Source organism: Ananas comosus, linkage group 11 (genome assembly GCF_001540865.1).
Source record: "Ananas comosus cultivar F153 linkage group 11, ASM154086v1, whole genome shotgun sequence".
In the NCBI taxonomy this organism is placed as follows: domain Eukaryota; kingdom Viridiplantae; phylum Streptophyta; class Magnoliopsida; order Poales; family Bromeliaceae; genus Ananas; species Ananas comosus.
Genome location: NC_033631.1, coordinates 2,570,616 through 2,597,866, shown reverse-complemented (window position 1 = coordinate 2,597,866; position 27,251 = coordinate 2,570,616). Strand labels below are relative to the sequence as shown.

At 36.4% G+C, this 27,251-nt stretch overlaps 2 protein-coding genes across 2 annotated transcripts in view; one reads left to right on the top strand and one right to left on the bottom strand.

Annotated features, from left to right (window-relative positions):
- LOC109717617 (receptor protein kinase-like protein ZAR1) lies at positions 224–3,466 on the top strand (the record flags this gene model as incomplete). The annotated part of the gene is given in 3 exon segments (XM_020243477.1): positions 224–439; positions 572–2,007; positions 2,436–3,466. Coding segments are annotated over 2 exon segments (2,086 nt in total), but the record flags the coding sequence as incomplete, so codon positions are not given.
- The window catches only part of LOC109717560 (UDP-N-acetylglucosamine--N-acetylmuramyl-(pentapeptide) pyrophosphoryl-undecaprenol N-acetylglucosamine transferase), a 25,216-nt gene continuing 14,894 nt past the window's right edge, over positions 16,930–27,251 (bottom strand). Inside the window, exons 3-5 of the mRNA XM_020243408.1 lie at positions 26,028–26,136; positions 24,573–24,708; positions 16,930–17,369 (exon numbers count right to left, since the gene is read on the bottom strand). Of these exons, the coding sequence (XP_020098997.1) occupies positions 17,251–17,369; positions 24,573–24,708; positions 26,028–26,136 (364 nt within the window). The 3' untranslated portion in view covers positions 16,930–17,250. The remainder of the gene's footprint in view (positions 17,370–24,572; positions 24,709–26,027; positions 26,137–27,251) is intronic.

The following is a 27,251-nucleotide window of genomic DNA, read 5'->3' as shown; positions in this document are numbered from 1 at the left end:
GAAACCACATAGGTGATATTTGAAGTTTACCCATATAATAATTTGTTGAGCATGAGGCGAAACAGGAGTCTCTCGCCTTCCTTTCAGATCCGCTTCGTTTGCATCCCTACCCATCCCTATCCTTATACTCACCTGATTGAGAACAACTCAACATTAAGAATAGGGCTTTGTGTGCAGACACTTCTATCCATATGGTGTGTGTGTTTTTTTTTTTTTTTTTTTTTAATCCCCTTAGTGGAGTTCTCTCCAACTTTTCCCTGTTCCTTTTTCCCTCTTCCCCATTCTCTCTCTCTCTCTCTCTCTCTAAACATTTCTCTCATCCTCCTCCAAAACCCAACCCTCCCCCATTTCCTCACAAATCTCTCCAGCAGAGGTAAGCCTCCTGAAAGATTCCATCTTTCTTTGTTTCTGCTACATTTTGGAGCTTACTAGTGTTGTTNACTCTCTCTCTCTCTCTCTCTCTCTCTCTCTCTCTCTCTAAACATTTCTCTCATCCTCCTCCAAAACCCAACCCTCCCCCATTTCCTCACAAATCTCTCCAGCAGAGGTAAGCCTCCTGAAAGATTCCATCTGTTCTTGTTCTTGCTCCACCTTCCCATGCTCTGAATGGTGAAGGGTTTGCTCTTCTCACCTTCAAAACCTCCATTAGAGAGGACCCAGGAAACTCCCTCTTGAACTGGAACTCCTCTGACCCAAACCCATGCTCATGGAATGGGGTCACCTGCATCAGTGCCCTAGTTGTCTCCCTGAGCTTGCCCAAGAAGAGGCTTGTGGGTTCCCTCCCCTCCTCTCTTGGCTCCCTCACTTCACTCAGGCACCTCAACCTAAGGACCAATCGGCTCTTCGGCCCCGTTCCTTCCGGCTTGTTCGCCGCCGTGGGGCTCCAAAGCTTGGTCCTTTATGGCAATTCCCTCTATGGGCCCCTCCCGCCGGAGATCGGCAACCTCGCTTACCTCCAAATCCTCGACCTTTCACATAATCTCCTCGATGGCTCTTTGCCCTACTCATTGATCCAATGCAAGAGGCTCAAAACCCTAGTTTTGAGCCACAACAACTTCACCAACTCGTTGCCCGATGGTTTCGGGAGCTCATTGCTTGCATTGGAGAAACTTGATCTTTCTTACAATCAGTTCACCGGCCCGATCCCGAGCGATATCGGTAACCTCTCGAGCCTCCAGGGCACGGTCGATCTTTCGCATAATCTCTTCTCCGGTTCGATCCCCCCAAGCCTCGGGAATTTGCCAGAGAAGGTCTACATAGACCTTACTTATAACAATCTCAGCGGACCGATACCGCAAAATGGGGCTCTGGAGAATAGAGGTCCGACCGCCTTTATCGGGAATCCGGGCCTTTGCGGCCCTCCATTGAAGAACCCTTGCTCTTCTGATGTCCCGTCGTCCAATCCGTTTCTACCTAGCAATTACTCGCCTTCCGGGGTCGAAGCCAGTGCCAATTTGACCGGAAGTGGTCGTACGAAAGGGTTGAGTAGAAATGCGGTGGTTGCGATAGTCGTGAGTGATGTGATCGGAATCGGTCTTATAGCGTTGCTATTCTTTTATTGTTATTGGAGGGCGATTTCTTCTAGAGAGAACGAAGAGGGTGGGAACTCCGATAAGGGTACAAAGTGTAGAAAGGATTGTAATTGCTTCAGGAAGGAAGAATCGGAGACCCCGTCGGAGGACATCGAGCAATACGATTTAGTGCCGTTGGATCGGCACGTGAGATTCGATTTAGATGAGCTTTTGAAGGCTTCGGCTTTCGTGTTGGGGAAAAGCGGGATAGGAATCGTGTACAAGGTGGTGATGGAGGACGGTGTGACGTTAGCAGTGAGGAGGCTTGGTGAAGGAGGGTTACAGAGGTTCAAGGAGTTTCAGACGGAAGTCGAAGCCATTGGGAAAGTGCGGCATCCTAATATTGTTACTTTGAGAGCTTATTATTGGTCGGTCGACGAGAAGTTGCTAATTTATGACTACATTCCTAATGGAAATCTCACTGCTGCAATTCATGGTAAGTGCTTAAACTGCCAATTCTGTTTACATGATTAAATGTTACCGGTCTTATCGTAGTTTCTGCTACTATAATGTGTTTCCTGGGAGAAAATAATGCAAAAAACAAAAGCTTTATTGTAATATCAGTTATGCTCAATCAGATAATATAGAGGAAAATGTGTGCATGTCTGAAGCAAGCAACCTCTTGTCGAAATTCAGGTCGCGGTCAATCTAATTTCTTGAGTAATTTGATCGAGTAATAATACATCATAAAATTATGTTATTTTGAGAAAAATGCATAAAATTGTTTATTTCAGAGAAAATTGTGGATATCTATCTTATCATGGAAATGTGCATGTGTGTGTGTAGAGGAAACTGTGATGTCTTAAACAATTTATGTTAGCTTAACATCATTTTATTTGTTTGTGATTACGTACTTATCTTCAGGGAAAGCCGGAGTTATTGCATTTACACCGCTATTGTGGGACGTTCGACTAAAAATCATGCAAGGAATAGCCAGGGGCTTAGCATTTCTGCATGAATTTAGCCCGAAGAAGTACGTTCACGGTGATCTCCGACCCAACAATGTACTTCTCGGAATGGACATGGAGCCATATATTTCCGATTTTGGCCTCGGCCGTCTCGCCAACATAGCAGGAGGATCGCCGTTCTTGCAATCAGATAGAATGGCTGCAGAAAAGACTCCGACCCAACAATCCGATATCTCAGTTAGTCCTCTTGTGAGCAAAGGATCATTTTATCAAGCGCCGGAAGCATTGAAAACGTTAAAACCTTCCCAAAAGTGGGATGTATATTCCTACGGGGTGATTTTACTTGAGATGATCTCCGGTAGGTCACCGGTTGTTCTATTGGAAACCCTAGAAATAGATTTAGTTCGATGGGTACAATCTTGTATCGAGGAGAAGAAACCACTTGCTGATGTCTTAGATCCATCCCTTAGTAGAGAAGTCGATAGAGAAGACGAGATGATTGCGGTGCTTAAAATCGCTTTGGCTTGTGTTCAAGCTAATCCAGAAAGAAGACCGACTATGAGGCATGTTGTCGATACATTGGACAGGCTAATGAATTCACGCTAGAAGTACTTTGCGGACAAAGGATCGTGGTTCTTGGTTGTACGGGAGTTGCCTCATTTTCTAATCGATATGCCGAAGAAAATTGTCCATAAAAGGACATTCTCCAACCCAAAGAAATTCATCATCGAACGTAAGCAAGCCAAAAGAGGAGAACAGTAATGAAGCTTGATGAGCTCAAAGAATATCGAGCCCTTTTCTTCCTTAGCTCAATAAATAGAGGAAGATCTAATGTTTTATATTAACAGTGTTAGTTTTGTATTTGTTTGGGATGCTGCTTTATATATAATGTATCTAATGTTTTCACTGTTTGTATGTTCAATTGAACATGGTAAATGTGAAATATTGATGGTTTTGCTGCTGAACTTATTATGTCTTGTTCTCTTCCGTGTTCTATGTTATCACTTCGAAGCCGAGCCATAGAAAATTTTAGTAACTGATGTTTTGGTCTGTTCAGTGTTGTATTCTGAAACAAAATCAGTTTCAGTGAAATTTTAATCTACTAATGTTGGATTACTTAGTATGGTTGAAACATATGAAATATGGCCATAACTCTTTCCTTTTTTCCTCCTTTTTTGTTTCATCTGAGTGAATATTATTGCTAATTGTGGTTGTAACCTGTTTCATTTTCAGAAAAATTATCTACTGCTGCTGAATTTTGCTCTGTATGAACAGAACCACAAGGTACATTGCATTATGTATGAACAGGAGAATTTCTGTGCCCTTTAATTTACTTTTTTTTCATTTTATCTGAGAACAGGCCATGTCTCATAATGTGAGCATCTTGAATTTGCATACCATGGTAGTGCTTTTGAGTTGGATGGTGGGGAACAGAACTTTATGGTGATTATTACATCATGCAGCAAAAGGCTGTTGAAGTATGATTTGTCTTGCCTTTCTAGGGCTTCTTTTGTTAGCCATTCAATTATAGGCCATAGAAATCTAGTTTAGCTTTGGTAGTTGGCAGCTCTGGCACCAATTTTATCTTGGGTGTACCCTTTTAGCCTTTATTATTAGACTAAATTATAAAAATCTCTCATGCACTTTAGGCAATATCTTAAGTACCTCCCTACATTAAAATTTATGCTAATTTTTGCCTTGTACTTTGCTAATGTGTTGAATCAAAAAAGGTTTAGAATACAGCCGTCTCATTACTGATGTGGTGTTCTCCAACTAATTTAATTGCTTTCCTAGGGTTCATCTATCTTATCATTGATTTTTTTAAAAAAAATATTTTTATTATACTTTTTTCTCTAAAAGAGAGATGCGATTCGCTAGTTATAGATGATGTCATGTTGCTACATAATAGACTTTCTCCTTGAATAGACCAAAAGATATAGAATAGTTACTAAATTTAGTTGTCAAATTTTGGTATTTTACTAAAATGAATTAACAAAGGCCAATTTTACTTAAACGAGTTAACTAATACCATCTGCATATTTGTTTCTACAAAATTTTACAGACTAATGCAATAGTTATCTCAAATTTAGATTTATTTGAATTGGAGACAAAATGTAGCATGTAAATTGACATAATTTCTAATACAATAACGCTAGTAGTCTAGTGGAACTCGAATTCAAAATATATTATTTTGGTACTATGTTAAATTATATAAAATAATCGTTATTCTATAAAAACTTAAGCACTTAAGCTATTAGAGACTAATGTTTATATATTTTATATTCAACAGAGAACATAAGCTACAAGGCATTGGGAATTTTTATAATTTAGCCCATAAAAACTACCTTTGTTCAACAGACTTATACTCCACTTATTCTGCAACTACACTGAAGCATAGTACTTGTGCTACAGTTTCTATGTAGGGATGCAAACGAGGCGAATCTGAGAGAGGGGGGGTCTTTTTTTTTGGCCGGCCGTGGCGGATTTAGGACCGATTGATTTTTATTCTATTTTTTTGCTCTTATTTGCCCGTCCATTAATCGGTGTAGTTTGGAGTGGAAGCAGATTTTTAATGGATTTTTGATGAATCGGAATGAAGTAAAAGAAGAAAAATCCTCCCACCACCCACTCTATTTTCTTTGCAGATCGGAGCATGTTCAAGATATATAGGAGCTCTATCAACTCAAATCCATTTGCATCGCTAGTTCTCTGCATGTACGAGACAATTCACAAAGTGATGAATCCAGCCTAACCTGCTGGGCCACCCATGATAATTCTCTCCACCATCAGACTAGCTGTGGGCTCCACTTGCGTGGCACCATTGCAGCCGTTGGATCCTAAGGGAGTAACTGTATGGTTAGTCCTTGTACAAGACTAATATTTCCAATTGCTCCCTATAACTTGAAATATTTCTGAATTTGTTTTTTCACATATATTATACTTTGATTTCTTATCTATAAATTTTTCTAAAATCTAACTAAATATCGGGTCCAACGGGTGGGTCCGAATTCAGATGTCTTATCAGAAACCGGGTCTGTATACGAACACAATATATTATCTGAAATCTGGATCCGAATCAGATCCACTCTTGGCCCTGCTAAAATTTACCCATCTGACGTGGGGGGACCTCAGCTGTAATTTCTTTGAGTAGAATAGGTTCACACATGGTGAAACCCCACCCAGAAAATAATAATAATAATAATAATAATAATAATAATAAATGTAATAGAGGTCCTCTCCTATGAACTGTGGCATTGTTTCCAGTTCTGTGTGACCAATAGAGTTGGTTGTGCTAATTTATGGTGCAGCAGTTGTTGGTTTTGTCAGGTTTTTGCTGCTGCTGTTGTTGTTTGTTTGTTTTATTTTATTTTATTTTTTTTCCTTTTCCACAACTTTACAGGGCCTCACTGACGCCTGTATCTTGTGACCAGGAGCACTTTCTCCCAGGTGTTTGCTGTCTTTTTCCTTTCGTTTAGAGCTGGAGATATTGTTGATATATATATATATATATATATATATATATATATATATATATATAGAAATAGACAGAGAGAGCGCTAGACTATTATATTATCGGTAGCACGGAAGTCTCCGTGGTACCAAATTGTTTTCAATGATGTGGCTTCCAAATCGACAATTGACTCCGTTAGATTTGATCTACACTATTAAAAGTATTTGGAAACTAAATTTCATAAATTTTCGATATTATTTGGCTACTAATTCTTTGCGACTGGTGAAGCCGGGTGGTTCAAACTTACACTATGCATGGATGAGAGTCAGATAACAGCGAGGAGCTCGGAGGCTCAGATTATTGAGTCTTGCGAGGGAGGTGCTTGTTGGTGTCGACTCATGGTGGGGTGAAAGCCAAGTTCATGTCGGTACCCTTAGAGGATTTCCAAGTCATTCTCAGGATGGAGAAATAGTTAAGGCCTTAGACCGCCAAGGTTGCACCTGTCGGCCAAACTTTCAACCCAAAAGAGCTCAACATAGCGATGTGATGCGTTTGTGAATTTAACGGTGTAAAACAATTCAAATCTGATGAATCGGCAACGACCAAGTTGACTTCGAAACTTGTATTTGCTGTCCGAACACCCAAATAGGTGTGTTTTTGGACAGCGGGTGACTCCCGGTGTGAGTTGGTGCTTTTAGGGATGTTACGTGGGCCCAGGGGGCATCCCGGTGCATTTTCGAGACTCCCGGCGAGTTCCGGGATAAGTTTTGGAAAACCGATTTCGCAGGCCGTTTTGGGTTTGTAAGCGATATGTTTTGAATCATGTGGATTTGATCCTGACTCGGTGGACCAGTCGTGGTCCGGTCGGCGTCCCTCACCTCGCAGGAGCTAGACACGACAACATACACAGGTGAGTACTTCGATCCGAAGTCAGTTCAGTAGTGTACGCTCGCTGATGTTCCCGTCATCCCTATTTTTTACTGCTTACACTTATACATATTCAATATTTGAGCTCTTCACCACATGACTTCGACCCTTACTCTACTCAGTATACTCTCCCATTTCTCATGACATAGAAATAGAGCGGTAGTGACACTTGCATTTATTTTCCTATTGACCTGAGTAGTCGGTGCCTATATACTTATAGTGCCATTGATCTCACACTTTTCAGTTGAGCAGAGTGGTCGGTTCCCCTATACTCTTGTCGTTTTTGACCTGAGAGGTCTATTTTCGTGGATACACCCTAGTTTACCAGAGTGGTCGATTCCTTTATGCTCCTGTCGTTGTTGACCTCGTACTTTCTAGTTGACTTGAGTGGTCGGTACTTACATACTTGAGAGGATATTGAGTTGTTCCATCCTAGTTGACTTGAGTAGTCGGTACTTGTATATACTTGAGAAGATGTTGAGTTGTTCCATCCTAGTTGACTTGCGTGGTCAGTACTCATGTTCCCTTATAGTTCGATGACCTATTGGTCGGTATACCCCGAGGGGCAGTGATTGTCGGCTATTCACTGACGATTGGCTATTGATCATATTCACATCGATCGCCACAGCTCGACAGCATTTCACGAACACCAGCAGACTGATCCCCTGCAGGAGGGTGTTTTTTTTCGAAAAAGTGGTTGGTTGCCAACCCATGAGCCCAGTGGCCATTTGTTAAGGTTATATGCCAGACAGAACGGTTGTGGTTTGCCTGAGGTCCCTAAACTAACACGGCAGTATAAATTTGGTATACTTGTGCTATCAATTGCAGTTGATGCATGGTCTTTTCTCTATCTTCCCTTGCAGTAGCAGTTATTCATACCATTAGCTCCTTTGGTGATTATCGGTGGATGTTATTCATTATTTTTTTCTTTTGAGAGATAGGTAGCACGCTATCCGCTTCGTTTATTTTATTAGATATAAACTTAGTTAGAAATGTGAATCAAGTAGGATTCGAACTTAGGACCTCGGGTACCAACCACCAAGCCCTTTGCCACTTGCTCTACTAGGATGAATGTGGAATGGATGTTACTAAGGACATCTAGCTGTGTGTTGAAATGAGTTGATCCTTATACATCTTTTTGTTGTGTGCGTGAATGAAGATCGGGTTGTTCAATTGTATTATGTGCTACGCCGTGCAAATATAAGGAAGACTCTGGCCGTTTGTTTTCGAAAATTTCTTATATTTGTGGCGGGTTTGTTGCGCTTCTTTGGGGTCCAGATTTCAAAAAAAAAAGAGACAGCTTTTCGCTTACTCGGATTTATAAAGATAGCCTGATTTCGAATTGCCTTTCAAAAGGGACTTGATAGCGTGACAAGAAAGTAAAAAAAAATAAAAAGAATAAATAATAAAATATAAAAAATAGTTTTTCTACAAGAAAAATGAAGAATCAAAGAAAAAAGAAAAAGATGATGAATTTACACTATTTCAGGGGAATGTTGCACTATTTTATTAAAACGTTACACTATTTTTTAAAAAATTTATACCTTTCGAGAGAAAAAATATACTTTTTTAAATGAAAATACTATTTTTTAGAAAATTTATACCTTTTGAGAGAAAAAATATACTTTTTTAAATGAAAATTGTACTATTTAAACGAAAGTTGTACTCTTTTAACAAAAATTGCACTATTTGGCCGAAAATTACACTAGGTGACCAGAAAGAGGAGGAGGAGAAATAGTGTAATTCTTGACCAAATAGTATAATTTTTAGTCAAAAAGTGTAACTTTCGTTCAAATAGAGCAACTTTCATTTAAAAAAAGTATGTTTTTTTCTCAAAGAGTATAAATTTTTTCAAAAATAGTACAACGTTTTCCTAAAATACTGTAACATTCTCCTGAAATGGTGCAAATTCATCTTCTTCTTCTTTTCTCTTTGATATTTTGTTTTTCTTGTAGAAAAAACTATTTTTTCTTATATTTTATTCTTTATTCTTTTATTTTTTTATTTTTTATATATTTTTTCTTTGCATCGCTCTCACCCGTACTCGTTTCGAGTCTCCTTCTCCGACACCAGCATCGGTACCTGCGTCTGCGAAAGCGAAGGAAGAGGATATGGCGCTATCCTCGTTACCGTCGCGAAGGGTCACGAAGGCGATAGAGGGGGATCAAAGATAAAAAAAAGAACGAGAGAAAAAAAAGGAGAGGAAAAGGACGTGACGCTGCCCTCTTTACTATTGTAAAGAGCTGGGGAGGCGGTGGAGGAGGGTCGGAGGAAAAAAAAAAAAAGGAGGATCGAGGGGCGGCCTCGGCAGGGTTGAAGGCGAAAAAGGCGGAGGGAAGGTGTACGAGCGAGGCCGAGGGCGAGGACGCACGAGACAGAGACGAGGCTGGCTGCCTCCGCCTCCATCTCCACCTCTGCCGCCCTCTTCGGAGAGAAAGAAAAAAAAAAAAAAAATATAAAGATCAGTTTTTTAAAAATCCGGACCAAAAGAAAAAAAAAAAGAGGAGAGAGAAAAAGGAATAAGGGTATTTTGATCAATTTTTTGAAAATTCGGCTCGAATCTGCAAAATCTAAAAAGGCGGCCTACTTTTACAAAAGCTCAAAACTAATAGATTTTTTATGCAAATTGGCCTATTTTCTTTAGTTGAAACCATACTTGATTGAACAAACATAAAAATAAAAAAAAAAACGCACAGAAAATTATCAAAAAACACAACATAAATTTACAGCAATTACACAAATTGCATAACAATAATGCAATAGTGTGCAAAGTTCGAAAATTAGTTGAGAAATAGATTATCATGTTGGATGTGGCCCACGTGATATATTCAAGGCGATCCATAAAGATACGGTCAATTTATTTAAGTCGATCTATAAAGATATTTTAGATCTTACGGTTATGATGTATCTGGACACGTCCTTGATGGACGGACGTGATTTAACATCCTTACATTATGTTATATATAAATATGTAACATACGGGAGTCCCGGTCTAACCCTAATCCAATTGTCTGTGACGGCTCCATCTCCGGGGATAAGGGAATTAGACTCGAAACGTCCCGTCTTCTTGCAGATCACGAACGAGGACGAACCACGAGTAAGGATTGCCGCTTACAAATCGGGTACAGAAATCGAAATCATGGCAGAAGGTACGATCTAGTTTCTTATAAAGTTTCTAACATATTATTCCTCTTGAACCTAAAATCCTCCCAGTTGGTATAAGTATAACATTTCAAATTATATCATGCACTAATTTCAAAAATCAAATCAAATAGTACCATAGCATGCAACCATTTTTATACATGATTTCTATATATGCATGTGTCCAATGCAATCTTCTTATGGAAATTCTATATATATATATATATAGAGAGAGAGAGAGAGAGTTGAGCTAAAATATTATTAATAATATTTGGACTTTTTATTATCGATTTTTTAGCCATTAAATCTACTGTAATGACCTGACCCACTAGTAATAATAATTCGTTAGGTCCAAACCACCTGGTCCAAAATGTTTAAACCTAGTTATTATTACTAGCGCGAAGGCCTCTTATATACCAAATTAGAATCTCTTTCCCATCCGACGTGAGACTACTGAAGCGTTACAAACTCCTCCTATTTAGACCCTCAATGTGGGACTATTGGTGCATTACAAACTCTCCATATTTAGACATTGACGTCCTCATCAGGTCCAAACTTAGATATACAGATCAGACGATGTGAGATTCTAAAGGTGGCTCCTACGGGTTCAAGAGGGAGGCTCCTACTGGTTCAAGAGGTGGCTCCCACCAAACCTGTTGGTATAACACTTTGTCCCGCATAGCACTTAGCTCTCACACTTCTGGCTAATATTCGGCTCTAATACCAATTGTAACGACTTGATCTGCTAGCAATAATAACTTGTTGGGTCCAAACCAGTAGCCCAAAATACTTAAGTCCAGTCGTTATTATTAACTTGTAGGCCTCATATATTCTAATCAGAATCATATTCCCAGCCAATGTGGGACTATAACTATTGGGACATTACAAACTCCCCATGTTTAGACTCTAACGTCCTCTTAAGGTCCAAACCAGATCATAGATGCAAACTAGAATTACCAGGCAATGTGACCCACCAAACCCGTTAGTGTAGCACCCTTTGCCCCATATAGCACTTAGCTCTCACACTTTCGACTCAGATACTAATTGTAACGACCTGACCTACTAGTAATAATAACTCATTAAGCCCAAACCACCAAACCCAAAATGCTTAAGTCCAATTATTATTACTAGCATGGAGATCTCTTATATACCAAATCAGAACCTCTTTTCCATCCGATGTGGAATTATTGGGGTGTTACAAACTCTCCTATTTAGACCTTGACGTCTATCCGATATGAGACTATTTGGGCGTGTAATCTACACTTTAATCAATTCCACCCTTTAAATTATACTGTTCAACCAACCACCCACTCAACCTAGAGGAACCACCACTAAACTCTAGGGGACAACTATCATCCTAACGCTACAATTTTTTATCCAAAGGTTAAAAACTGAATAGCAAAAGAGTTCAAATACTATTAATAGTATTTCAGCTCAATTCACACACACACACATATATGTAGAGAGAGCAAATGTTCGAGCAAAATTTGAACATGTATCTTGATTGCGCTTTACAAATTCTTTTGGATCTTTCTTTAACTAGAATCACCTCCCTCGGAGCTTCTCATTATTCTTTAGTATCTTTCAGTCAAAATTTCTAATTTACCCCTCTTAGAAGGCTAATATTGAAAATATCTTTTTTACGTTCCAACCTCTTTCTAATATACCCTTAGAGTTAAAATCTGTTAATGAACCCTATTATCTCTATAAAATTACTATTTTGCCCTTTCAAATATACCCTTCCACCATCACTTACTTTTCTTATTTCCCCTTAAAGTCAAGGACACAAAAAATATTTTGTCTTTTGGTCTTTCAAATATACCTGTCTACCGTCACCAACATTTCTTATTTACCCTTAAATTAAGGGCAAAATTGGTATTTTAATTTTTTTTAACTGTGGTAGATATTTAACTCACGTTTAATGCAAGTTAACTTAATAGAAGATAACTGTATGGAGTATTTTACAATAACGGTGGAACATATGAGAAATATTTTAGAAAAAAAAAAGAATAAATCGGATATTTTTAAATGTATGAAGAGTATACAGATAATTATCCCTAAAATTTTTGTCCTAATTCACCAATCAAAAAGGAGGAACCAAGCAGTAATTTCCTTGAGTGGAATAATTTCACACATGATAAAAACCCCAGAAAAGATGCACTAAAATCTAGAGATCCTCCACTGTATACTGGTACAAACCTGTGCTATGTAACCTGTAGAGTTACTGGGTTTTTCTGCTGCTTGTTTCTTTTTCTTTTCCACAACTTCACAGGACCTCACTGACACCTTTGAGCACTTTTCCCCAGATGTCCTTTTCCTTTTGTTCAGAGCCAAAGGTACTGTTGATAAATATATTTTTGGTTAGATGGTCCTCAAACTATGACTCACTATAATTTTTTTCTCAAATTTTATAAATTATTGTAATTAAGTTTCAGACTATAATTTAATTGACTAAATTATAATGTGTCGCTAATATGACAATAATATAATATTATTATAGTTGATGATATAAGAATTATAACCGACCGTCCCTAGAGCAAGTGGCAAAGGGCTTGGTGGTTGGTACCCGAGACCGAAGTTCGAATTCTAGTTGATTCACATTTCTAGCTAAGTTTATTTCTAAATGAAATAAACGAAACGAGTAGCGTGCTATCTATTTCTCAAAAAAAGATATAAGAATAATAAAAATGCTATATTATTGCCACATCAACGGCATATCAGCATTCAGCAAACAAATATCATGATAAGATTCAATTACAAATGTATAAAAAGTTCAAGTTAGAAATTACAATAAAATAAAGTTTGAGAATCAAAGTATCACGTGGCTCATAGTTTGGGGATGAAAAGTACAACTTAGCAAGTGACAAATGGCTCAATGGTTGATAGCCCGAGACCCAGCCTCAAAGCCTAATTACTTTACATTTTCAATTAAGTTCGTGTCTTAATAAAAAAAATAAAAAAATAAAAAATAAAAAAAAAACCGAAACGAGCAATATACTATCTTTCTCTTAAAAAAAAAAAGAAAAAACTGTTGATAATTAATAATAGGTATCCACTCTAGCAGTTCAGTGTATTAGCTAAACTAAAATAGGCCCACCTATTCTCGGGGATGAGCAAACTTTCCAACCATCTAAACTTTGACATGATTTTAAATTATCCAAATTTTACAAAAAATTAAATTTTTCTTACCAATAATTAATAAGTTTCAGGATAAACTTCAATGCGCACCCCTCTAGTAGGGCGCATTTTCACTTTGCTACTCTATGATTTACAAAATTAAATCTGACTATTTAGTTATTTCAAGATAAATTTGACTATTCAGTCGCATGATCTTCCTTGATGCGCAGGTCAAATCCAACGTTGGGCTCCAGGTATCATACCTATCAAGAGACCAGCACATGTTCTCGGAAACTGTTTGTTTCGAAGTGAATTTTTCCTTGGTCAATTTGGCCCTATTTGAAAGCCGGTAAGTCGGAAAGTGAGAAACCGGGGAGTTTCGTAAACTCGACTTCGCCCAACATCCAACAAAAGTCGAAAGGCCGATCTCTGTACAGTTGTGAGTGAAAGTTCAGATAAACTCGTGACTACGCTGTCACCGATGTTGACGACTTTCTCGAAGCCACGAGTTCAATCTCTATAAGATCCCAAAAAACAAATAGGCCATTCCTTCAAAATTCAGAGAATCTCCAAGATACCGGAATTGTTGAATTTAATCAAATCCAATCATTGAATAGTAACCAAGTTTAACCGATTTCTCCAGACATACTAAATTTCCTTTAAGGAGTAAAAGATGAATCCTAAATAATAACAGTGTGTTCAAGGAGCTTGAAGTATGTTTCACCCACAAGGAGATTAGTCACATTTGAAGAACAAGGGTTTATGTATTGCATATACAATGCAGTTGTAGACATGATCTTTTCATACTTTCCAATCAAACAAGTACAACATACCCTCCTCCGTAAACCAACAAGAGGTGCTGAACACAAAGCATTCAAATAGGTCCCAAGTGCATTTTCGCAGCTATTTTGACGTCGAAACAGCCGAAAAGCCTTCTCTGAATGCATGCAGATAAGAGTTGTGTCCTACAAGCATCTTCATTAAACACACACATGCGCACGTGCGCACACGCAACACACAGTTACTTCTCAGGGGTGCAACTGAGAAGGAAGAGAGAATGATGTGGAGATAAGAACACACATTTTTTACACAGAAACACACATTTCACATTTCACACACACAAGCACTTCCAGTGTATTGGTGCTTTTTTGTAGCCACTGTAATTTTGGTTAGGGATGCAAGAACTCAACCAGGTCCACCATGCTAACCATAGACCGCACTAGTTAAAATGCAAAGATTATCAAACACCAAATCAACATTTTTTTATCATCCAAAAATAACTATATATTCTAGCGAATAAAGAAAAATACAAATTATTGAAAAACATTGCAATCACCCTCATAATCTGCAACATATTATGAGTCCATTATTTTGATCACTGAGACATTTAAAGCCCTAACTTATATATATAGTTGTATCATCTAAAACTTCTGCAACTCCTGCAACATCTGCAACAAATTGTCTAACACTTTGTCTCAGAATATCACATACAAGCAGCATTTTCTCTAATTACCAATACAAATCCACCTCTGAAATATATTTAACATGTATTAAAGCTTAAACTGCAGAGGTCTAATGAACTGAATTAAATTCATGCAAATACATGTGCTTCGTATAAGACTAATAGGGTGAAACATGTGTTCTTTTCCCTTCTCTTTGTCGTAATATTTGCTTGTGGTGACCAACCATCCCTAGAGCAAGTGGCAAAGGGCTTGGTGGTTGGTACCCGAGGTCCCAAGTTCAAATCCTAGTTGATTCACATTTCTAGCTAAGTTTATTCTAAATGAAATAAAACGAAGCGGGTAGCGTGCTACCTATCTCTCAAAAAAAAAAAAAAAAAAAAATATTTGCTTGTGGTGTTGGAGGAGATCACTTTTGGCATAAGGAATTACAAGCACTTCAAATAACATTCATCGACATTCATCCTAACTAGTTGTTTGGATGAATAAGAAAAACCCAACAGTCAAAAAACAATGAATTATAGATTGCAGCAGAATCTTACCTCTTAACTGTTGTTTCTTAACAAATTTTTTATCATCCACAAATTATTATATACTCAAACAAAGAAAAAAATTTATTAAACATACATTCCAATCACTGTCATATCTGGAACATATTATGAGTCAATTATTCTGACCTTGATCACTGAGAGATTTATATATCTAGTTGTATCATCTAAAACATCTGCAACACCTACAACAAATTATCTAACACTTTGTCTCACAATATCACATGCAAGCAACATATTCTCCAATTACCAGTACAAGTCCACCTCTTAAATATATTCAACATGTATTAACGAACTGAATTAAATACATGCAGATACATATGTTTCGTATACGAATAATAGGGTGGAACATGTGTTCTTTTCCCTTCTCTTAGTCGTAATATTTGCTTGTGGTGTTGGAGGAGATCATTTTTGGCATAAGGAATTACAAGCACTTCAAATAACATTCATCGACATTCATCCTAACTAGTTGTTTGGATGAATAAGAAAAACCCAACAGTCAAAAAACAATGAATTATAGATTGCAGCAGAATCTTACCTCTTAACTGTTGTTTCTTAACAAATTTTTTATCATCCACAAATTATTATATACTCAAACAAAGAAAAAAATTTATTAAACATACATTCCAATCACTGTCATATCTGGAACATATTATGAGTCAATTATTCTGACCTTGATCACTGAGAGATTTATATATCTAGTTGTATCATCTAAAACATCTGCAACACCTACAACAAATTATCTAACACTTTGTCTCACAATATCACATGCAAGCAACATATTCTCCAATTACCAGTACAAGTCCACCTCTTAAATATATTCAACATGTATTAACGAACTGAATTAAATACATGCAGATACATATGTTTCGTATACGAATAATAGGGTGGAACATGTGTTCTTTTCCCTTCTCTTAGTCGTAATATTTGCTTGTGGTGTTGGAGGAGATCATTTTTGGCATAAGGAATTATAAGCACTTCAAATAACATTCATAGACATATTCATCCTAACTAGTTGTTCGGACGAATAAGGAAGAACCCAACAGTCAAAAGACAATGAATTATAGATTGCAGCAGAATCTTACCTCTTAACTGTTGTTTCTTAACAGATTTTTATCATCCAAAAATTATTATATATTCGATAACTGTTGTTTCTTAACAGATTTTTATCATCCAAAAATTATTATATACTCGAACAAAGAAAAAAATTTATTAAAAATACATTCCAATCATTGTCATAATCTGGAACATATTATGAGTCAATTATTCTGACCTTGATCACTGAGAGATTCATATACCTAGTTGTATCATCTAAAACATCAGAAACACCTACAACAAATTATCTAACACTTTGTCTCACAATATCACATGCAAGCAACATATTCTCTAATTACCAATACAAGTCCACCTCTTAAATATATTCAACATGTATTAACGAACTGAATTAAATACATGCAGATACATATGTTTCGTATACGAATAATAGGGTGGAACATGTGTTCTTTTCCCTTCTCTTAGTCGTAATATTTGCTTGTGGTGTTGGAGGAGATCATTTTTGGCATAAGGAATTACAAGCACTTCAAATAACATTCATAGACATTCATCCTAACTAGTTGTTCGGACGAATAAGGAAGAACCCAACAGTCAAAAGACAATGAATTATAGATTGCAGCAGAATCTTACCTCTTAACTGTCGTTTCTTAACAGTAAAGAACAAGCCGTGTTAACGGTGCTTCTGATTTCACTTCTTTCTCTTGTTTCTACTTGCATCAGTTTCCACAAATGGTAAACATTCAGCAATAGGACTTCAATGAATTGCTACATTCTGGAATTTACTGAAATATCTGATTCTCAAAAAGACATTTTCTCACTAACAGTAGATACATCTTACATGTGTTACCCAACATGCATAGTTGTCCAGCACATCTAACAGAGACCAAAATCACAAAAGCTAGATGCTTTAACAGCTTAACATAAATTATTCTAGTTCCTACCCTACTTCCCGTGCTCCAGAACCACATGAAAATTTCCTCATATAAAACAACAACAAATGTAATTAAATGAGCAACTATAGCAAAGAAGCTATTGGAATAAATTTAACCCTTTTTCAAGAGATTTTTCAGCTCATCACTTTGGAGTGGGCTTGTTGACAAGGGATAGAATGCATCGAGCAATTTCAACAGATGCATTCGGCCGTGCCACACTTAGTGCCTTCTCAGACATCTCTGCCATTAGATTCTTGTCTCCTGTACAGTTTCTAAGATTAGTTTCCACTTGAGAGTTTTCCTTGCAATGAGAGAAAGGGTAGCGCAAACACGCCACTAGAAAAAGCAGTCAGTTTACAAGCTCGCGAACAAATCACATAGTTTGATAGCTAGAATGTTCTACTGCAGTATCCAGTTCTAATTTAGACTTTATTATTTATTTATGACCAATCAGGGTTGCATAAACTCGGTAGTAATTGAATTTTAGCATGAGAAGCTTATAGGTGAAACAATCTCTGAAAATTCCTACAATGTTTATAGGAGCTAGTCATGATTCTAAGACTCTAATATTCTGTGACAACCTGATGATGGGATCTCTTAACCAGTTAATCAGAGTAAATAAAAATGAAAGAATAATTATTTTAATAGGCCAGATGATCTTGAAACTCTATGAAAATTTGATTGAGCCAAGAGGGTAAATTTTCAAGTTTTGGAGTTTTCGTATGTTAGGTGATTTGAAACAGGTATTTAAGGAGGTAATTACAATGAAAAACTTTCCTCATTTTTAAGGTTAAGATTAGTGGTAATTATCTAGTTATTTTTGGATTTGATGTTTCCTGCAAATATTATTTTGTTAGAATTGATATTCTAAGCTTCAAAATTTAGATTTAAAGCGTGTTTGTATGAAATTCATGGAAATGACTATTTATTATGCATGAAGGGTTTGTATATACCTCAAATCATGAAAAATTAATGAATGATAAAATTCTCATTTTAGCAAGTAGTAAGGACTTAAAACTTTTAAGGTAGTTGTTCAATCTAGAATAATATGAAAAATGAATCCAATACAACTAGTTAGAATACTTAACTAGGAACATGAATTATGTAGGTTTTGGAGAAGTAACAAGACACTGAATTATGTATGTTTTGGAGAACTAACAAGACACCTCAAAATCGCAAACTAGTGAGGACTACTCTAATTGAGGTTGGGTAAGCTAATCCTAATGGTGCTTTGATCTCTCAATATATCTAATAATTTTCTTTTCAGCATAATCCATATCTTAGTTCTTTGTTATAATTCTTTTACTCTGGCTCTATATTCTCAATTCATTATGCCGAAAAGCATGTATTCTATTGATAGTTTATGCTCTTTATGTGTTATTTCTTTCTTTGTTGTTTTCTAAAGTAAGCATGCTAGTTGGTGTCAATGAAACGTTGCGTTATAAAAGAAATAGTGACACAAGTCAAAGCAGCTTTGAGAGGGAAGAAGCATAAGAACGGAAAGAGAGAGATACACGAAGAACACAATTCTTCAACAAATAGGAAAAAAATTATTAATCAACTCTAAAAACTAGTTATATTACCCGAACGCCACGTATATATAGGGTCGGATATTCGAATCCTATTATGACTGAAGATAACAAATTCTAATATATATCTTCAAATTCTAATATATCTCTAAACCTAAATTGATTAGAAATAACCAAATAACCAGACTCAAAATAGAAAAAATACAAGACTTTCCAAAAATAACTTAAAAATACAAAAAAGAAAGCCTAAACAGTTGAATTTGAGTCCCAAACTCGACCGATACGGCTTTGCCATTCGATACGTAGATCTCAAAAAGTGTTCTCCAAATTGGGGTTGCACGCTGAAAATGAACCCCAGAGCGAAAAGTTATGGCCGTTTATAGATTTTCCGTGCCGATAGTAAAAATTGCCGAACTCAACGGGATTTTCGAATCAACTTGGTTGAATCATGCTTTTCCATGAACTCTAATGCTAAATTGACCGCATCATATTGTTAGCTCCTCATCAGATATGTGTTGTACTATAGAAAATCACTGGAAACAAAAGTTGTTTAGAAGCTTCGAACACATGCATAGAGCTATTGTTCCTATACAAGGTTCGCAGCACCGAGTACTTCAGCCCTGGGGTGTTACTTTTAGGCAAGGTTCGCAACCGTGAGTTTCCATCTTAAGTAAGATATATGTTGTTCTTAGAAAGAGACTACAACCCTAAATACGGTGCTTCCCTCCATAGTGGAATGGTTTATATCTCTAAGGCTGAGTCCTAATGGTAGGCTAATAAGATTAGATTAATAATCATAATATTTGTCGATGTCAGGATAATTGATGCAAAATATCTTAAACTTTAGTTTTTCATACTCTTGAGACAGATAACTTGTAATATACTAGACCTTTGCAAACTAGCAAGGTCGCAATATGCGATGCTGATTAGCACTTCTGGAGATCTTTGGGTTGCGTTGAATTCGCTTTGGATCAAAATTGATGCGGAAACGGAACTTAGAAGTGAATTACACTGAAAGTTGGGTTTCAGAGTATTACCGGACGCCTGGAAGACTTTGTAGGCACGCAAAAATTCAGTTGAGGAGATAGATGGATTCGGATGATCTAGATGGTGGACTGGACACCTGAAATATTCAAGTGGAGGTTTCAGACACCCATATGTGTTGCAAGTTGGTCCGAAAGGGTGAAATCAGTGCTCACACGAGGTTGCAAACGCCCGGAGGCACTGTAGCTGCCAGAAAGTTTGAGGATAAGGTTGTGAAAGGCAGCAAGCAGTGAGCTGGTGAGTCACTACGTGAGTTTTCAAACGCCCGAAAGGCTGAGCTAGAAGTGCTTCGTAATTTTTGGGTGGTCGATTGCAACAGGGGACGCCTGAAACCATTGAACTATGAGGAATCGGACGCCTGAATATGGTTCCGGGCGCCCGAATCTTGTTCTGGACTGAGGGGCATCTGTGGATTGTTTGAGGGCTCTTTTGCCATTGTTATAGACCTATAAATCTCTTTCTTCATCTACCAACTAACCAGCCTTTTCTTCTTTACTTTCTCCTATCTTTCTCCTCCTAACTAAGTTTAGGGCTCTTATTAGGAGGGCCCAGAAGTTGATCCCTGTTCTTGTTGGTGATCTAAGGAGCATACGCAGCTGCGGATTGTTACTGTCGAGTGAGCAGGAGAGTATATTGGATTTGAGGTAAGTGACAGATGTGTTTAAAGATTGAAAGCAAGAGTATAATTAATTGTAGTATAACAGTTGGTAATTGAGTATCATGGTTGTATGATCAAGAGTTGAGTATGTTGGATTTTTGTTGCTAGTGTTGGTGGTGCTGTTGAGGGGTGTCAAGCGTACCCTCTTTGCCTTCTTTGCAGCGTCTACTAGATGGGTATTTTGTCACACCGAAATCGGCGAACTAATCACTGTCTACATGTCGCATATTCTTGTGAAATGTAGATGATCTTATTGGTATAATTATGATCATGATAGCAATACTGTAACATCTACTTTGACTGTGATAGAGAGATCATGGTTGAATTGAATTCATTACTTCGTTGAGTACACTGTCAACATATTTGAGCTGTATTCTATCTTTTGAGACCAATTTTTCTGCGTTCATATTTATGTGTTGCAATATGTGAGAAAATGTAAAAAGGTGCCAGGAAGCACAGGACGTGGAAAATTGAAAAAAAATGCGAAAGGGCAAATAAACTATAAAAGACGGTGAGATATGATATGAAAGAGCCAAGGGGGCACATGATAGTATGATTATGACTCGTTGATCATCATAGTATGATTATGACTTGTTGATCATCAAATATGACTATAGTCTGCAAAGTCAAATTGAGCTTGACAGCGTATGTGATATGATATTAATATTAATACTCGGTTGGGGTCTTACCCTGCCAATGGCCTTTCGGAGGTTAGCCTAGTGAGACAATTGTGACAGTGAGCTACATGGTAGCGAACCACAATAGGTGGGGGCTGGACATGAGACAGCACAGGCTTGACCGGACTTGTTAAGTCGGTCAATGCGAATGGGTAATATGGCATTGGTTATCATTATCAATTATTTCAGTTTGATGCATATGATACCTGATTTACAATTTCCAATATTTAGTTGTAGAGGCATAATAGCAGTTGATAATAGCAATTGTTTATTCCAGTTCAGTATATCATTATTTATTCAGTTCAGTTTTTACTATTGAAACTCTGATATACCTAGTGGTGTAGGTCGTCGCTATCGTCGACTGTACCCACTAGAAACGATTTTTCAGCAGTTTTCACCCTTATTGTTTTTATTTTAGAGCCCTCAATGCCGGCAACCGATCGAGGTAGAAAGATCGCGAGCTAGATAGCATATCCTACCCAGATATATGCTAGAGGAGGACCACCTGATGTATATCTATATAGCTGACTGCACATATTGAGCCAGAGGAGGCCGACAGAGTTGTATATTATTTTGGAGTTGTATGGATGATCTATGTACAGTAATAGCTATATTTGTATAGTGGTACTTAGACGCTGATACATGTTTTATATATATACACTTATGTTACATATTTTGGACAGGTTAGTTGTAGACGCTTCGTATACGCAGGGTGCGTCCTACTACATACGACAAACTGTTGGTGTACCCGGAGGCTTCCCCTGTAGCTCGGCGCGTGACATAACTTGTAATGGTAGTAGAGGCATAGTATTCTTTGAATAGTTACTATCCATTTCACTATTTATCTAATTTCTATTGTCATCACTTATACAGTTACTTTTGCTTGTTTCTATTATACCTGTAATTGGACCTAGTGAGTACATATCAGCTCTTTTTGTAGTTGTACCTACTAAAAACTACTATATAAAGTTTTCACCCCTCTTCCATTTCTTTTTATATAGGTAATGCTTTAGATAGTGGTAGCGGACCAGATGGTGAGAAAGCAAGAAAATAGCTAGAATCTAAATAGCTCTGAATTTTGTTAGTAGTATTTTAGAAGTTAAAGAATTAAGTATTAAAACTTTAAAAATGCTAGTTTTGGAATGAATATTGGAATATATAATTTAATTAAACTTTATGTGATTAGTATGATTTTAAAGAAGCTAAGAAAGGTTTATGATAAGTAGAAGAATTTGTAATTATTAAAATTTTGGTATCCAACTGTGTTTAAAATAGGTAAGTAGCGTAAGTGACTCACTCGAAGAGTTTTTCTTTGTATTATGCAAATTATAAAATTGTTGTAGAGGCTGTTTTGACCCGACACATTGCACGTATGGGAGAAGACTTTGTCCGTGCAATGGATCTGTCGCTCTCTTGGTTGGGCTTCTGTACTGGAGTGTGGCATCTACACTGAGGAGTTGTCATTCAATCTCGCTTCGGGATAGGAGTTTGCTCTGGAAAAAGAGGCTCAGGAATGAGAACTACTACACTCAAAAAAATGAATCTTGGGAACTCTATAGAGGATATGGGCAATGAAAATTATTTCTCCTTCGGGAGTTGGGATCTCTAGAGAGTGTATGCGCCTTTGGGAATTAACTCAAAAAAAAGAAGATTGCTTTGGGAGACGAGCCTCGGGAAATGGGAACTAATTCGTTCTGGGACAGGAGCCTCAGGAATGAGAAACAATGAGAAAATAATTGAAAATGTGAATATGACAATTTGTGGATGTTATATGGTTACTTGTGAATATAAGAATAAATTATGCATACGACAAAGTGCATAATAGTATAATACTATTCCTTGTATTTATATGACGCATAATACTATTCCGCTAATTATTTTGTTTATCTCATTACTGTTTGATGGTCATAAATCTTGAAGAATGTTCACTTACAAAGGGTTTTTGACAGTATCAGGTAGGAAGTCAGGAAGAATGGTTACGGTAGAGGATGTGACATTAGTTTAAGGACATAGAGGACTTTGAATATATTTTTATTTGAACGATTTATTTTATTTTGTTTTGAAGCATATGGTAGTTTTACTTTGAAGAGTTTTATATTTTGTTTTATGAAAGTATATGTAAAAGGAACTTTGTATTTGGCCTTTCATGCTTAGGGAAAAATATTTTCTAAGTATGTGGCCAGTTGTCAGGTTCCGGATTTGAAAAATTAGGTCCAGGTGTGATAAGTCTCTCCATGATAAAGAAGTACTAGATGCCAAGTCATGATCGCTTATTCATAGTGTACATGCACCTACTATACAAACTCTTGCTCTCAAATTATTCAGACACCCTAGTTCCTCCTCTTTGTTGTGAGAGGAATTGGAGAATTTATTCCTTTGAGAAGAAAACTTAGCACCATAACATGCAGAAGATCTAGTATTTGTTCATACTTCATACCAACTTGCATCTTTTGTCAGGAAGAAAGTTACAACATCAAGGAGACACTAATATGTAAAATATCACTAATAATAGTTTCTACTCTTTTGATGACATCAGTATTTTGAGTTGGCTAATCTTTCACTCAATGGTTCAGAGTTGGAGAAGTTTACGCTTACCGATGATGTCAATGGTGATGATGATGAAGATGTTGAAGCTTCATCACACTAAAATAGATAATAATACACATTTTATTTTGCTCTTTTTTGGGCATATAAGTTAGGAGGTAGTAAACATTTTGGCCTTTTGGGGACCATACACAAATTCATTTGGAGGATATAGATTAAATGTGGATAGTGAAAAACTTCTTTCCTTTCACTAAATAGATGAACTATGAATAAGAAATATATATTCCTTCATTTGTATGAGAAATGTAGCAATATTTTCACTAATTTGATGTTTTATACATGATAAATGTGCATTATTATATTAAAATACTATTATTATTAACTGTGTCCTTTCCGTGTCCGTGTCCGTGTCCTATTTCTTTTGGAGTTGCCAAGTCGTTGAGTTTGAGTCATGTCGTGTCTTGTGTCTTTGTCCATGTAACCTAGGTAAAGTTTAAGATAGTCTAACCTCTCAAGAAAAGAAAGAGAAGTAATAACTCTAGATTCTCGACTTCCTTTTCGGACCTTTTGACATGCCCCTGGTATTTTACAAACCATTTTAGGAGATCTGGAAAAAAAAAGCTCCTAATTCAAGCTCTGCATGAATTCTCAATGACATCAACCTTGCTTGGGGGAACCTACGGAAAATTAGTCTGCTAATATAGGTTATAGATTCCATTAAAAGCTTGCAATTTGAATGAATGTACTAGTTATTCATCGCGGTTGCATATAACAAGTCAAACATCTAATTTGATAAAAGAGGAATATCTAAATATATGCGTACTGATGGTAAATTTAAAAAAAGAAACCAATAAATTTTGGCACCAAGTACAAAGTCTGTGATTGATATACCAATATTTAGTTTGATAACATGATCTACTAATTCCTTCTATTCTTATGGAAAGAAGACTGGTAGTTTTGTAGCTTGCTAGCCTAAAAGCACACAGATATAAAAAGAAGACTTCTAACTTACCTAAAATTTCATCAATTGCAGTTGCAAGACTACTTGAATCAAGCTCATCTTCTGTTAAGACCTTTGATCCAGCTACTTCTGCCATAATATATGCATTTTTTGTTTGATGATCATCCGTAGCTGTAGGCGAGGGAATCTATAATAAGACAAGTAGTAGTTAAAAAGAGAAGATGTAAGAATACAGATGTAAAGGTTTGCTAAATACAATGTGCGTATTAAATTATCTATGAACATACAAGATGAGAGAATGAAGGCTCCAAATGCTAAAAGCACATCTTAGGAATGATGATTTGGACACAGACAAGTATTAGAATTTGAGTACTGTCATCTGACCCAGCAAGCATCTAGGGCTTCGTAATGCAATGTTTGATACAAACTTTGCAGAATTAGTTTAAGGGTTCTTCGTGAAATGTCCAACATTAGTTTTTAGAAAAATTTGTTCAAATACAGATATCAACTAGCTAAATATTCCTTCAACGCGCTGCTTTTATTTGTTTTACTTATATTATGAGAGTGATTTTAAATAAAACATAAGTTCAGTGATATGTATGCACAATTGGGTTGCACATTTAATCTGAGTTATAGGGACTCAACATAAGGACGAACATAGTTGATGTTGCAGTGATTATGGGCTACTGCCACTCCCTAAATTTCCCCACAGTTAAAACATCCTTCAGAATGAAGATCTAGTTAAATGATCAAGAAGCTATGACTTAACAATAGAAATATTGCATAATTCTCAATGTATGCAAAAATAATATTTAAAAATGCTTCAACAAAATATCTAATTGGCAGTACATAATGTTGAATTATGTGAAACAACCATTTTTCTCTAAAAGCTTTAGCTGTCAACGAACAGTGTTTTTAATATTTATATTCAACACTCCCCCTCACGTCTAGGCTCAACACATAAGAATGTATAATGTACAAACTGGATTTTTTCCCTTTGAAGAGAAAGGGTACTTCATAAAATTTAGGCCTAGGAAATCGAAGAGAAAAAAATCATGATAAAGATGACTTGGTATATTAACATTTTCTGACTAGTTAAAAGCAACACTCTAAATGAGTAGAGAATTCTGAAATATACACAGTGCTAGCCAAAAATGGACCTCTAAATTTTTCATCTCCAAACCTAACTACATGATTTATGGCCTATATATCTTTTTCCCATCAATGGGGAGGGTTATAAATAGTATCTGCATACAAGAATATCGAAAATTCCACTTATTTTATAAAGAAATTTTAGTTCTATTGCTTTCCATAACAGGAATTCAAACTTAAAGTGGAGAATAAGTATAAAATGCTTGTGCTGTTATGCATTATGTTTCCTTAATAACACAAGAACAGATAGGAGCTAAGAATATGATGTCTAAACAATAATATGGCTTAATTTTATTAGATAGGGAATTACGAATACAATGTCTAAACAATAGAATGGGATAGTTTTCTTAGTACCAGAATTGACGGTTTCCCAGTGGCCAATATCTCAGTGCAAGTCATTGCACCAGCTCTTGAAACGACAACATCAGCAGCAGCGTAAGCCATGTCCATTGCATTCAAGAACCTTCACAAATAAGACCAGATCTAAGCTGTAAAACACAAGTAATGGAACAAATGCTAGAAAAAGTAGTAGATCAAGATTGGAGTTGAAAAAAAAATGGCATATAGGGTAAACCAGCCACTTAAACAAAGTAGTACTCACACTTCATAATAAAACACGCCACCTGTTAGATGACTCGAATTCTGGAAGCGCAAGGTTTTCCAAACCTATTCTGTTTTGGTTATCCCATTAAGTTAAGTTTAGATTATGCCTAATCTAATTGAGATTATTCCTGATCATAGTAGATTTGTATTCCTAATTGTATTAGGATTTAGCCACTATTATAAATATGCCTTTTATTCCATTGATTTGGTGCGGCAGATGAGAGAGAGTATGGATGTATTTTTGGGACTTGGTTTTATGAGAGAGGCATATTTTGTACACCACTTTAATATAATGAAGATCTCCAATGTGTCTTCGCCCATGGATATAGGCCAGCGGCCGAACCACGGATATATATGTGTGCTTTATTTTTTTTTCTCTCTTTCTCGATTCTCTCTTGGCATTTTCGCGCCCGACGAACTAAATCTTTTCCACTTTTATCATAACAAACTAGTATCAAAGAAAATCTGGTATTAGTGTAAGCGGCGGATTCCTAACACTATGCCTCTCCCCAACACATATACACATAGATAAAAACCCTAGATAGACATACTTAGCGTGAACAACCTTCCAAGGAAGAATAAGGGCCCGTTTGGCCTAGCTTCTGAAAAAGTGATTTCTGAAAAAGTGATTTTGGTCTAGAGAAGTGATTTTGGTTCAAAGCTGTAGAACGTTTGGCAGAGTTTAGATAAAAGCGAATTTTCTGAAGTGATTTTGAAAAGGTGTTTGACAAATTTTTTTGATGCTTGCATATATTAATATTTTTATTAAATTTTAATTTAAAATAATTTAAAATCTAAATTTAAATATAAATTAAAATTAAAATTTTTAAATTAAAAAATTGTTACAAAATTTAAATTTTGATATTTTAATTAAAAAAATTAAAAAATTTAAAATTTAAAATTTAAATTTAAAATTTAAATGAAATTTAAAATATAAAATTTAAAATTTAAAAATATAAATCTAAATTTAAAAAT